Consider the following 14,040-nt stretch of genomic DNA (forward strand, 5'->3'; position numbering starts at 1 on the left):
GTAACTAAGTGACAGGGCCTCAGTGGCTGGGTGGTCTGTGTGCTGCGCCACGTGGTTCTTAAGGTTTTAACAACTTCACCTGCCTTTACCTGCCTGAGCCTTTACCGTGTTCCCACTCAGAGCTGTAAAAAGGGAAAGCTCAGCTGTCCTATTACTTTCCCGTGGGATGTGGTTCACCCTAGGATTACGTGATTGTGGGAGGGTCACTGACAGCCAGCTTCAGTCTTCTGATGTGAAGTCTGCTCTTCTGCCGAGGAAGGAATGCCCATTTGGAGAACTAGTTAAAACTGATTAGAAGTTTTAAGTCCGTAGAAGCCGCATGTCAGATATAAGTCTGAAGTTCACCTTGAACTTTATTTTTAGAACTGCACTAATTAGAGCAAACTTCGACTTGTAAAGGCCTCCTCCTTGTACAGACGGGAATCTACAGCAGAAAGGCCATTTACGAAGCACAACATATGCAGCTTCGTGAGCCACGTAGGTTGAACAGAATGAAACAGAAAGCTACACCAAAGACAACTTCCTGGGAAAGCCTTCTCACTCCGCTTCTGCCGTGTTTTCTCCAGCAAGGACCTTCCTAATGGGTAGACTAGTTCTGGAAATCAAATTTAATTAAAAATTTTTAAAATCTGAGGGCTGGCTGCAATTCAAAACCGAGTCTTTTCACAGCCACCTTACTAGACGCTGTTTAAAGACAAAGATGTGCAATGCCACCTACAGGGCACGTTTGGAACTACAGTCCTACTTCTATGTCCCACACTGGGTTTTAAAAAAAAAGACAAACCCTTGCTCGATCACATTTAGCCAGAAAGAGTGAGGAGGGGGCGAAAAGAAGCACAAGAAGACGCACCGCCATTCTGTCCTGCACTTAAATATTAATGTAAGGAATCAAAACCAACCCGGTGTCACCAACTATAATCCACAGACTGTGAGAAATGGGAGAAGAGTTAGGCAACCGGAGGGAGAAGGTGGAAGAGACTCAAGTCACTGGTGAGGAGACCGGCAATTTGCCTCTGAATTGTAGAATCCCTCCCCCAGCCTTCAGTTAACAGCGCTTCTGGTTCCTAGAGTTGTTTCACGGGGTTTTAGGTTCAGCTCATTCTGGGCAGGACAGGCCACTCTAACCAGAGCACTTCTCTTCCCTTCTCTCGCCCTCCCTACTGGTATTTGGAGTCCTTCAGTACCACCACCACACCTCCTGTTTACTCCGGCTAGAATGCAGCTTGACCTTAGCACAGTGCTTGGCTTGACCACACAGGCTGGTTGAAGAAACACTCCTTACAAAGCTAGGAAGTTACAGGCTCTAGGACAGCTAGGGCTACATAGAGAAACTGTCTCTAAACACCAAAACAAAACAAAAATCCCAAAACATAAAGCCAAAACAAACACAAAACAGTTTGGGGCTGCAATCTCTCTCCAGGTGACATCCACCTACTTTATGGTAAGTGGTGCTAGGCCCCGTAGCCCACAGCAATAAACCCCGCTTGCTCAAGAGGATCCCAATTCAATTCTAGCATTTCCCAGACACACTGGCAATTACTTGAAGCTGGACAGTTGGTATATTGGTTGATGCCCGGCTAGAGGCATGACCTCACTCATCTCTTGCACCTACTATTTGATTTTGAGATATGGCCGTGTGTTCCTATGTGTCCCAGAATGGCCTTGAACTCACGGTCCTGCCTCCAACTTCCAGGTCCGTGCTGTGCAGCTCTCCCTGGACGTACACATCAATGCTGAGCCTTCCAGCCCCCAGCTCACAGATCTATTCCCAGGTTGGCAGGTCCATCTACCCTCTGCTTCAGGGCTCACAGCAGCTGTCCGGCCCCAAGCCCTGGTCTAAACCAGCCAAATCTCTCCCTGAGCAGCACAAGCCTAAGCAGAGATACTGGTTTCCCCTTCAGCGGATGAGTTACTCCTTAGGCCCTTCTTCCAGGGGGTTCCAACCTCAGGGCCTTGCTCACCAAAAGGCCTACATGTGCCCAACACTGAACTCCTCCAAAGCACGGCTTCTCCTAGGATCCTGTGTGGAAAGCAGTTGCCCTTTGGTTAAGTCCTGCAGTAGAGCTCAGTGCTGGCCTCATTCCACAACTGGGAGTTTTAAGATCCCGCTTCATTCTGTTACAAATTATGTCCCTCCCCAAGGTCAGGTTCCCAGAGGCAGTCATTGTGGAAGGACAGGTTCAGGAGTGGGTCTAGCTAGCAGGGAGGAGGGGAGGCAAGCAGGGTGTGGTCCCAGGAAACTGGTACTAAGCTGCTGTGTGGGTTAAGCCAGCTGGACTTCATATGAAAGGTAGTTTGGGAGCGTGGGAAGGGTGTGAGAATCTGAGGGGTCTAAGGTCAGTGTTCCCTCCAGTTCCATGTTATGGAGCGAACTGTGTACAAGCTACTGCACGCAACACAGCACACACTCTGCCTGGGGCAAACTGCTCCACGAGGTGCCATGCATGGACACAGTATTTTGAAAATATAACAGCAAGCAAGCTTTAAAGACTGAAGAAAGCTCCCAAGAAAGAATCGTTCCAAACTGATTCTTGTCTCCAAGTCTCTAAAATGGAGCCGCTCTTGCTTTCTGGAAAGCACTTGTTCGTTATAAATGTTCATCTCATAAGAGACGTCTTGGAAGCAGAGTCACAAGGTTTCAAAAACGATGTTTATTTCAGCACATACAACGTGCCATCTAGCACCGACTGTAAACTCCAGAATACATCTGGTTACCACTTTTTGGATCTGGTGGTGGTGTTCAAGACACTGACACGTTAGACTATGTGAGCAGATGACTATTGGAACAGCAAAAAAAAAAGTTGGACACGACACAGTAAAAACCATTTGATAAATGTACACAGAACTTCATTTAAGCATGATGGATGTCTTAGTATGAGTAGTTTAAAATCAGATTTTCCTGAACCGAATACCCAAGCAAACCTCCCGGAGCCATGTGAGCACAGAAGCCTGCAACTGGCTTTCTCTCCTCACGCCTCCTGAGACAGCGCTTGGTTCCCGTCTCCTGACTTATCTTCTTAGTGACCTGAAGCTACAGCAACCCTGGACTCGAGTTCACTCACCTACCTGTGATGGAGGGAAATACAACTCTGCCCAGTAAAGGTGTAAAATAGTATTTTCAGTTTCTTTTCAAAGAACGTGTTAAGTATTAAACATAGCACAAAGGAAAAAGAGAAACTACCGCACAGCTCTGTAAAAGTGAGACCGCCTCTGAACGCCACCTTAGACAGTATTATATAATAAGAAACACTAGCACTGGAAGCTGGATTGCATCAACTTCTCTATGGTTTGGGGTTTTTGCTCCTTTCTACCTCCTTCCTTCCTTCGAGACGGTCCTATTATGCTTGGAACCAGCTTGCCCCGTAGAGCAGGCTGGTCTGGAACTCAAGTGGGCCACCTGCCTCTGTCTCCCCTATGCTGGTATTAAAGGCGTGCACCACCATGACACCAGTCCTCAGAACATTCCTATACAATAATAGATGCCATTAGAAATTGGATCAACTGATTTTGAGCTTCTTGGAAATGTACTGAGTCAACCATGCTGCTTCAGACTTGAGGGTACTCTCAAAATTAATTTTTATTTGAGCGATTGTCAACGTTTCTTTTAAGCAGAACTTGATGCCGAACTAAGTAAACCTACGTTAGATTTCAGCCCACAGGCGGGCGGGCGGGCGGGCATTTCACATTGTGGGCAGTCCAAGGTAGTTGTCATCCATGTACCAGATCTCTAAGGACATGCTGGAGAAATCTGGGAGGCAGTCTTCCATGCGGTGTGCACATGCTCCGTTCACATCTTGACCTTACCCAGGATGTTGGGGGGCGTGGCTAAGATGGAGAAGCACTTCACGATGGCGGTTTCTATGAGGAACGGGGGAGTTTGAACATTAATTTTATAACCCAAGTAGCGCACTTCAAGAGAACCATGTGCAATGTTTAGAGATAGTTCTTAGCTGACATCTAAAGCAATCAAGAAGAAAACAGACTATGAATATTATCAAAACTAAAAGCCTTTGTGTTGGTAAAGGACTCAGAATGTCTAAGACAGCACAATCTAAAAATGGGCAAATATCTCTCTAGTGACATAAGATACTGAATATCATTAAGAAAAAAACCTGCAATGAAATCCTATACCTCATCTGCTCCAACAACTACCAGGAGAAGGTCAGATAGCAACAAATGTTGGTGAGCACTCGGCAGTGAGGGAGCCAGCCAGCGCACACCCGCGGGTGGGAAGGTAAAGACAAAACAGGAGCTTTGGAAAGCATTGGTGACTTCACCATACCTACGAAGTCTCTGCACACACACGTGTTCGCAGCAGGATTATTACTCACAGATAAGAAGCAAACGAGAGAAATGTTACCAGCGGATGAACGAATGTGTGGATTAGCTAGCAGAACTGTGCTCAGGGATGTGACTCAGACTCAGAGAGGAGTATAAGGTGAGGATGTGACATGGAGGGATCCGGATGCAAAAGTATACAGGACAAGAGTCGACTTGTAAAGCACGCACAGAATGAACGGTGCGGACTGAAAGCCGGCAGCATTTCCTGTCTGGTGATGAAAACACTTACAATACAGCTGAGTAGATTAAAAACCCGAGAAAGAATTATATCAATTTAAAAAAGGAAATAGGTCTTTGTAAAAACAAAACAACCGTTTATATTCAGAAACATAGAAGATATTTATGCCTCAAAAAGTTCTTTGAAAACTGTACAGCAGCTTTAGCAAACACTGCATCTCCTAAGGCACAAATGTATTTTCTTTGCCTTTTCAGCACATTCCACACCAGTCTGAATAACCCTCTTACCCTTTCTTCCTTAGACTGAGTTTTAACCCCCATTCCTGGTCCCTAAAACTGTGTTGCTGGCTATAGAATCCTCATCACTAGAAAGCAGAGTGAGCCGGGTGTTCCCTGTTCATTGCATTCAATCAGACCAAAATCATCAGAAAGAAGTGGAACACACTAGATTTTAGTGTCATTAGTGAAACCAATGTCTCTGCCTTACGGACCTCACATCCACAATCGAGCATACAAGATTCCCCCTTCTACAGGCTTGAACCGCAGGTACAATAAAGGTGAGCCACTAAAAAAACATTAAGGTGGGAAGACGACCAGACGGGAGCACACATCAAGGTCTATTCCACTGGGGTGCTTTTCTTCTCCAGGTCAGACCGCCCGCCCATTTTCCCTTTAAAGGGAAAATGAGAATGACCAAAGTTTCAAGGTTGCAACTAGCCTTTTAAAAGGTTAGAAGAGGAAGCTACAAAAATCTTTTGAAGTACTGTTCAAGAGGCAGTGTGACAAGCATTGGGAACATTGAGATTACACACACACACACACACACACACACACACACACACACACACACACACACGAAGTCTTAAAGTAACTCCTCAGGGACATTCTCAGTACTCGGCCATTTGACTTATAACTGAAAAGGACTTTAAGGGGCCTGCCTACCAGGCTGGGGACTTATCTCCATGGCAGACAGCTTGCCTATCATGTATAAGGCCAAAGGTTCATTTCCCAGCATGGCAGAAACAAAGCCAGCCTTACAGAATTTTTGATACAGTGTCCCCACGAAGTGTACATTTCCCAGCCTGGCCTCCAACTGCATAGCCTTCCGCTTCCTGAGTTCTGAGACTGTGACCAAGAACCCAAGGCAACACGTGAACGATGGAAACACTGCGTGTCAGTCAGCACAGCTCTTCACACTGTGTGGAGGTGACGAACCTGACCACAGCTCAGCGCACAGACAAGAGCCAGCTGACAAAAATCAGATATGAAGAACTGTGAAAGCACATACTGTTTTTTTCTTTCTGATGTATACAATATGAATGTCTTCACTTCGGTATTCTTCATCATGTTTGTCCAAAGGGATTTCTTCAAAGTCAAAGTCTAGCTGCAGGAGCTATAAATTTAAAGGACATTTGTGGTAAGTTCAGACCGGCCGGTAAGGGTAACTCGGAAGCCTTCTCAAGTCTGGAGTGCTCTGTATCTTCACGTTGGAGCAGTTATTTAGATGAAACCGCGTGAGCTGAGACCCTGATATACATGCATTGTACATGTTTTAACTAAATATGAATTACTTGGATTTTTAAAATCATAATTTCAAAAGTTGAGTAACATTTTCCCATATTAATGAAAAAAAACATGGAATATATTATTATTTATTTAATAATTTAATAATTAAGCATATTTATATATTATAACATAATATCTGAATATTAGCACATATTATCTGAAGGAGTCACATAGCTGTTTTTGTCATTAGACAAAAGTAGTGCTTCCAGCAGACAGAATTTCAGGACTACAGATGCAGCTTCAAAACGAGCCAGTTTTTAGTAGGTTGCATTTGTGCCCATAAAAGGGTATGGGTGCCACTTGAGGGGAGAATTAAGAACATATAAAAGACAGGCAAGACAGGCACTCCTTTCCAACTTTAAAAACAAACAACAAGGGGGCTGGAGAGATGGCTCAGCGGTTACGAGCACCGACTGCTCTTCCAGAGGTTCTGAGTTCAATTCCCAGCAACCACATGGTGGCTCACAACCATCTGTAATGGTGTGTCTGAAGAGAGCACTGGTGTACTCATATACATAAAAATTTTTGAAATCTTTAAAAGAAACAAACACAAACAACAACAAAGCTCAGGAAACCGCAACTTATGTAAAATAAAAATATATAGGAAAAAACACCACTTCCACATTTCTATCATGTAAGCTTTAAATACCCCGCTGAGAAACTCCCAAAGTGTCTCGTGTTTAACAGCGTTGACACTGTCTCAGAAGACAGGCTTGTCATCACTAGCCCCTGGCACCTCGCAGTACAACAGTAAGGACTGTGAGAACAGCCAGCAAACTTGGCCTGGCAAGGTCAGAGACAGTGGGCTCTGTGCGGGAGGGCTGTGGAGACTTCTCCCTGGGTTCTAATCAAGAGAGTGTTGCCCCCACATCCAGCTCCCCCAGAGGGTAACTGCCACCAAGACAGACCTCACACGATACTCACCTCAAAATACTTCCTCTCAATTTCTGGATTTTTCCCCATTGTGCGTTGTTCGTAACAACATATAATACAAGTTTCAGATCCACTGAGATCTTTTAATGTTTTCAGCAGTGGTTCCAAGGACTATTAAAAAAAAAATACCATTTTCAGTTTATTATGTCAAGAGTTTCCAGTTATAGGAAGGCGGTCAGGAGGTGAAGAAGTCCTGCCTTTGAGTCAAACCATTCTAAACCAACAAAACAAAGCAAGGTTCTCAAACTAGACTGGTAAACAACCCCTGACTACCAATAATTATACTGATTTCTATTTAAATTGTACCATCACATCCTGATAGACTTAAGTCTTACAAGTCTAATTTCACTTCATCTAAGTTAACGTGGTATTTAAACAATCAACTATTTATTCTACCAAAGCAAGCCTGACCCTAATGGTTTAAATTTAATTTTTGTTATTTTAATTATATGCAATGTATTTGTCTTTGTTTAAGTATGTGCTAGTGCCTGCAGGGCCAGAAGAATTGATCTTCCTGGAGCTAGAGTTACAGGTGGCTGTGAGCTGCCTGATATGGGTACTGGGAATTGAACTTGGATCCTCTGGAAGAACTGTGTGTGCTCTTAACTGCTGACCCTTTTGAACATCAGTTGGCTCAAGGCATCAACTTTAAACTAAGCACTGTCCAATACTGCATAAAGAAAACCATTCCACAAGTCTAATAAAATCTTGTCACTGAGAGTAACTAATTTTGGAGAGTCTCACTCTGTGGTGTGCTGGCCTAGCATTTACGGCAATTGTGAATGCTAGGATTTTAGGAGTGAGCCAACTTGCATTTTAATTAATTTTCAAAGTCACGGTTAGCAGTCAATGGGAAAAGAAAAAAAAAAGAAAAACAAATGAACAAACAGACAAACAAACAGAAGGTATCTTAGTTTTCCAGAATATATATATATATATGCAAGTCGGAAAATCCTTTTAAATTTTCCCAAAAAGTCTCCAGTAGAATGCACGGAAGTTTTCTCAACCACCTCGCACAGACAGGCCTGTATGCTTATCCTGAATTGTGGGAATGTGTTGCTTTTGATAGTTTAACTTCTCTTTACTGCCTCATCATCTATAGAACAAATATCCCACACCTGGAGGTGTTAAACCACGGAGAACGGTGGGCTTCCGGACACACCGGTTCGACCACTACTCACCTCCTCATAGTATATACAGTCTGCCATCAGTATGTAGTCTGGCGACATCAAGTCTTCTATGTCTTCACCCCTTAAAAATGTCAAACGTATGTCTTTAACTGATGCTCTGACGATTTAAAGTGTTCATTTTAGAAACGAGAAGCAGAAGGCTCCCCTCATATTAAGCATGCGCTGTGCAAAATGCAATTTAAAGCCCATGTAAGCGGTTATCTTAAAACAAGCTGAAAGGCCATACAAACCATTTCAGTACCTTGGCTTGAACAGAACCAGTCACAAGATGCTTGTTCATATCAATATTCATTTTCAGCAAGTCCTGCAGCTCTTCAAGATCAGTGACTATAACATCTGCCCTAAAAAAACAACCTCGTTGAGGTACAGGCGCATGGCCGCACGCCGGTGACCTGATGCTGGACGACCAGCGCCTTCCCGCCAGCTCTTACCCGAGAGTCGCAGCCATGAGCCCCACGGCCCCCGTGCCGGAGCCCAGCTCCAGCACCGAGCGCCGACTCAGCGCGTGGGCCCCGTCGCCAGAAAACCCCGGCGTCTCCAGGTATTTGGAAAGGACGATGGCGGCGTCCCACACAACGCAACCCACGCCCCCGGAGCCGTACTGCTGCAGCCGAAGCACTGTCCCATCCCGCTTCTCCAGAACCCGCACAAAGCTCCACAGCGGGTCCTCCACCTCCGGCTCCACGGCGGCCGCCATCCCTGCCCCGGCCCGCCGCAGGCTGCGGCACGCCGTAACGTCACGCCCAGGCAGCACCCGTACCTCCCAGCGGCAGGGCGGCTGCCCAAGGCGCATGCGTGACTCTCAAAGCGCGGAAGTCGGCAGGAAGCTGCAGAACCTACCCAGGAGTAGCCCAGCTGCTGCTACTATGATTGGCTCTTTAAGAAGCAAAGCGACAGTGCTTATACATAGCTGGAGAATGGCTCACACAGAGCTGCCGGCGATAGATCTAGGCAGCTACCCAGGTTCTATCTAAAAATGGTAATATTTAAGAAGTTTTCCTACTGTGCTTCCTTTTCATATGAATGCATAAAAGTGGTGGCTGGGAACGTGCTACTTGCTTTTAATGGTAAAGAAAAGTTAATCCTTTTACATCCCACGGGGCCAAGAGATGGCCAGCAAGACCAAGGACTCGAGTTCCAGGACACACATAGTAGAAGGAGAGATCTGCAGGTTGGCCTGTTATATTGGATTTCTAGTATGCACAACACACACACACACACACACACACACACTCACACACACGTAATAAATAGATGATAGCTATTCGTTCTTCTAGTTTTTTTTCAGCTTTGTTGCTTTTTGTTTGTTTGTTTTCAGGATGGCCTCCTGTATCCCAAGTAGGTTCAAACTCTTCATACTCTTTATGAAGTCGAGTCGCCTTTAAGTCCAGATGCTTCAGCCTAACCTCCCAAGTGCTGCGATTACAGGTGCTCACCACTATACCCAGCTTCTCCTTGCTCTTTGTGATGAAAAACAATATTGCAAATCTTTTACAAATTAAGACTGAGGTGATTTATTAATCTTGTTAAGAACTCTGATACAAAGCACAGTAAAAGGCCACAGACCAGTAGATAAACAACGTGGCTTTTGGCTACTTTACAATGGCTGCTACTGCACTATCAGCATAACATACATACCTTGATCACTTTGAATGATAGTATCCAAATGGCAAAGCTTTATCCTGTCTGATTAAAAAATTTAATAAAGCTTTTTAAAGTATTTTCTGTTTAAATATTACTAATCTGGAAAAACTTTTCAAAAGTTTCAGTTAACACGAGATTAAAGACAGTTAATAGGTTTGACAATGGCAGTTGGTTCTTATGCCATAAGACACTTTTGTTCCAGACTTACAAAGTAGTAACATAGCAGATTGTATTATAGGCCTCAAGTCACTTACATTTATATAGGTTATTAGCATTATCTTTAAATATATACAATATAAATAAACTGTACATATATGGCATATTAATTTTGTCTTCCCAAATAATAGGCAAATCATTAGCTAAACAATGATTAGCTAAACATCATACACTGCAAAACAAAAGGCACATCTTAATGAACACATGCCCTTCTTCTATAATCAGGTAATGTACAACTGTTTATAATTTTAACAAAATAATAAACACAGTGCATTCTATTATTTCATTCTATTTTCTGTTTTTTGTCTTCAGCAGCAAATACTGACATTTAAGACATGGTCTCAAAGAGTTTAAGAACAGCGGGTATTATTCATAAGTGTCCTAGATGTAAAAACCAAACAAAATTAGAAGCTAGAAGACGGTCAGAGGGTTAAAAACCAGTAACACCACCCCATATCTTCTGCATCTGTGTAAGTTCATCGCCCTAAAAAGGAATCTATCACTCAGGCGTGAGAACGCCCTCGCCCTCGAGCAAGCGCTAGCCCCTCTCAGTGCAGTCAGAACTCCTCCTGCGCCGCCGCCATCGGTTAGCAGAGTCTGCAGTGCGGTACAGAGTCTTTACACTGGCCTTAGTTAGGGCAGCACTGGGGAGCTGATGAAGCAATGCTACTGCTCACCTGGGGGCTATGGTGAAGGGCTTTTGCATTTTAATATTTTAAATTCTTTCCTTCCTTCCTTTTCTCTTTTGTTTGTATTTTGACTTTTGAGACAAGGTTTTTCTGTGTAGCCCTGGCTGTCCTGAACTTGCTCTGTAGACCAGGCTGCTCTCAATCCCTGAAGCCCATCTGCCTCTGCAGCCAGAGTGCTGGGATTACAGGTGTGTGCCACTGCCATCCAACAAGTTTACTAATTCTTAAGAGCTTATTTAATCAGTAGCATTTCTGTAAAAAGTACTAAAATACTATGTCTTTTTGAATAAATTAAAAACCTTTACAAATACTATTCCAGTGTCAATGACTACATATGGCCAAGGTCATTGAGGAGTTTCTGCATTTTCAAGCAGAGGCAGTCTATACAGTGGAGGGTGGGAAAGCTCCCGTTTGTAAGTCTTTGGTGGCAGCTTTGGTAAGAGAGGGCTTGAATTCTGCCTTGGTGGAACAGGAGGAGCTGGAAGATGAGCAAGGCTGCTGTGACTGGAGCTGAGCAAGTGACAGCTGCGTGGAATCCGTGGAGAGGGCGTAGTGGGAGGAGTGCTTGGTGAGTTAGGACACGTGCTAACGTCTCTTAGCCAGTCTGGGTCTCTGTGAGGATGGCCCAGTGGAGGTGGCTGAAGATTAAATGGACAGTTTATAAAGTGTTCCGGAGGCCGAAGAGGAACTGGTGGAGGGGTATCAGGAAGAGGGTCTCTTGGAGGAGGTGGAGGTGGACTGGGCACAGGCCCATCAAATGTACCCATGAGGACAGGAACTCTCGGCTTTACCTTTGGAGGAGGGGGCTGTCTTGGTGGAATAGCAGGAGGGTCATCATCAGACTTCAGAGCTCCCTAAACAGAACAGAAAGGGATAGGCATAGTCTCTTGGGAAATGTACAAGACAAATGAAAAAGACTGAAAACTCTTCTGTGAAAAGTTCAATCTGGAGGCTCAAATTAAATTAATGGGGTTTATTTATCAGGTTTCTAACTAAATTGCTTCCAGTCAAATTCTAGGCTCAGTTTAAGATTTGGATATTTAAGATGTTATCCCTGAAACCTTAATATATAGAGCTTCATATTGTCTTGCTTTGTTTCCAACATTCCAGAAATTTATAAAACTTAATGCAACAGGTCAGTGAAAACAACACAGTTTTATAGATATGAAAGGACATGTTATTGACAGCATTTAATACCTAAGTTCTATTCACTGAGCATCTGCTTCTGGTTTTCCCATGGTGCTTAGAGCAGTGGATCTCAAGTGTGATCCAGGGAGCAGCATCGTCAGTACCAGCAGAGAATGAATGGCGTAGCATGGCCAGGCCCGGCTGCGGGTGACAGCCTGAGGCTGCTCAACAGCCCACCTTTTTTTTTTTTTTTAAATATGGACCACTTCATGAATTTGCATGCATCCTTGCGCAGGGGCCATGCTAATCTTCTCTGTGTTGGTCCAATTTTAGTATGTGTGCTGTGGAAGCAAGCACAGCAGCCCGCTTTTTAAGAAGTCCCTGGTGATTTTTACATTTGAGAAGCACTGGTCTAAAGTTTTCAGGTTCTTTCAATAGAAATTCCACCCTCCTTCCCCAATCTGCATAAGAAAGACAATGTACTTCTGATGATTGGAAATTTTCTACTTCTAAAAAAAGTTTTTAAAAATTTATTAAACAATTACTTAAAGCATTTTTCAAACACAGCAATATAAATTTTAAAGATTCGTAGAATGTGACTAAACAATGACTGACACACTCTAAAACTACTCTAAAACACGAGTACAATTCTGAAGAGTCACAACTTTGCCCAGGCCCGGATGGATGGCTACCTTGGAACTGGGAGCATCATGGTCAAACTTTTTCCGAGGGGGAAGCGGAGGAGGAATTCGTGGCTCTTCACTCAGTTTGTGTAAACTTCCACATGAGCTGAAGAAAGTCTCTGGGGGAGGAAAAGACTCGCTTAGCATGCACAGTGCAGTTACAGGACAAAACTTTAATACAACTCGTGAGGACTTCTGCTACCAAAACTGTCAAATGTGTTCTTTCTCTCTCTTGGTTCTTCTGTCCTCTCCACAAATTCTAAGCTTTAGGGGACACTGTGTGCATGTGTCTGTAACCCTAGCATCTACCAGGACAACTGGCACATGGCAGTTATAATATTTAAATGAAGGCACATTATTAAGATTAATAATGAAATTCTGCTTTGGCCCTGGAGGGGCAGGCCTGTAATCACTGGTACTGAGGCAGCAGAATCATGAAGTTCAAGGAAAGCCTGGGCAACTCAGTGACTTTGTCTCAAAAAAAAGTATATATGTATCAAAAAAAAAAAAAAAAAAAGAGTTGAGGCTACACCTCACAGTGGGACGCCTGCCTAGCATGTGCGAGGCCCCCTAGGTTTGATGATCTGCACAGAAACCAACTCTCCCCTAAACGTCTTTTAAAAACTAAACCAAAATAAAATAAAACTGAAAATGTGTGTCTACATGTGCACTCATGTGTGCATTTGTATGGTGGTGTATTAGCCTCCAGAGGAACACCATTCTGAGCAGAAACTATTTCTAATACAAAATAAGTCTAGTTGCTATACATAAGTAAGGAATCCAAAATTAACATCTGTAATATAAATCTTACTGAGGGAGTGCACTATATTTTAACCAACCATGGTAAGCAGAAGTGCCCATCTGATGGATTCCTTAGAAAATTAAAGTATCACAGCTATAAATAATGAATAAATACCAATATAGCAGTGCCAAAGCATTGGACAGTTCACTGGCAGCAAGTCCAGTCTAATCAGTGAGCTCCAAGCCAGCCTCAAAAAGCAGGGTGAGTAGCCCTAAAGAATGACACCTGCGGTGGACCTCTGACCGCTACGTGCATGTATACACATGGACCCACACAAACATACATAATTTGGGCACATGATAAATATGTAGTACAATTGTCCCTTGGTATCTAACCACTAATTATGTGATATTACATAAATGTAAGCATCCACCAATGCTTTAGTCTTTTAAATAAAACGGCTAAGTGTGTATAAATCCTATAACTTTAACTGTCAATAGACTTACCTTACTCATCACAATGTAGCCCTTATATAAATTATTGTGTAGGGAATGATGCCAAATAGCAAAAAGACTCTGCATGTTCAAGTACAGGTGTAGCCCCTGTTGGTCTAAGCATGTTTGCAGTCTGTGGCTGGTTGACTACAGACACTAAGAACTGACTCTGTATCCTTTCTCAGGAGAAACTAGAAGTCAGGCAACCGAGATGGATTTGCTCCACATCCCAGGCCA

General features: G+C 43.7%; 2 protein-coding genes and 1 non-coding gene across 5 annotated transcripts in view; all 3 read right to left on the reverse strand.

Moving 5' to 3' along the window:
* Positions 1 to 3,559: 3,559 nt before the first annotated feature.
* Positions 3,560 to 8,961, reverse strand: Vcpkmt (valosin containing protein lysine methyltransferase). Of its 2 annotated transcripts, XM_021179310.3 has the most exons (6): positions 8,639 to 8,959; positions 8,438 to 8,548; positions 8,199 to 8,268; positions 7,009 to 7,128; positions 5,807 to 5,911; positions 3,560 to 3,858 (listed from the first exon to the last, which is right to left on the reverse strand). In XM_021179310.3, exons 1-6 carry the CDS (start codon positions 8,902 to 8,904, stop codon positions 3,844 to 3,846), a joined length of 687 nt encoding a protein of 228 aa, XP_021034969.2. In that variant the 5' UTR covers positions 8,905 to 8,959; the 3' UTR covers positions 3,560 to 3,843. The 2 variants fall into 2 exon arrangements, with proteins under 2 accessions (XP_021034969.2, XP_085686523.1); XM_085830397.1 differs by lacking the exon at positions 3,560 to 3,858 and having other exon boundaries at positions 3,865 to 5,911; positions 8,639 to 8,961.
* A 735-nt stretch (positions 8,962 to 9,696) lies between these two features.
* Sos2 (SOS Ras/Rho guanine nucleotide exchange factor 2) overlaps positions 9,697 to 14,040 on the reverse strand; it is a 95,141-nt gene continuing 90,797 nt past the window's right edge. For both annotated transcript variants that reach the window (XM_029484537.2, XM_021179153.3), the window contains exons 22-23: positions 12,577 to 12,686; positions 9,697 to 11,610 (exon numbers count right to left, since the gene is read on the reverse strand). In XM_029484537.2, coding sequence (XP_029340397.1) covers positions 11,101 to 11,610; positions 12,577 to 12,686 — 620 coding nt within the window. In that variant the 3' untranslated portion in view covers positions 9,697 to 11,100. The remainder of the gene's footprint in view (positions 11,611 to 12,576; positions 12,687 to 14,040) is intronic.
* On the reverse strand, positions 12,136 to 12,241 carry LOC115032913 (U6 spliceosomal RNA). Its single transcript, XR_003838559.1, has one exon. It is a non-coding gene; the product is annotated as a U6 spliceosomal RNA (small nuclear RNA).

The sequence above is a fragment of the Mus caroli genome, unplaced genomic scaffold (genome assembly GCF_978045245.1).
Source record: "Mus caroli unplaced genomic scaffold, Mus_caroli_1 scaffold_14, whole genome shotgun sequence".
Lineage (NCBI taxonomy): Eukaryota > Metazoa > Chordata > Mammalia > Rodentia > Muridae > Mus > Mus caroli.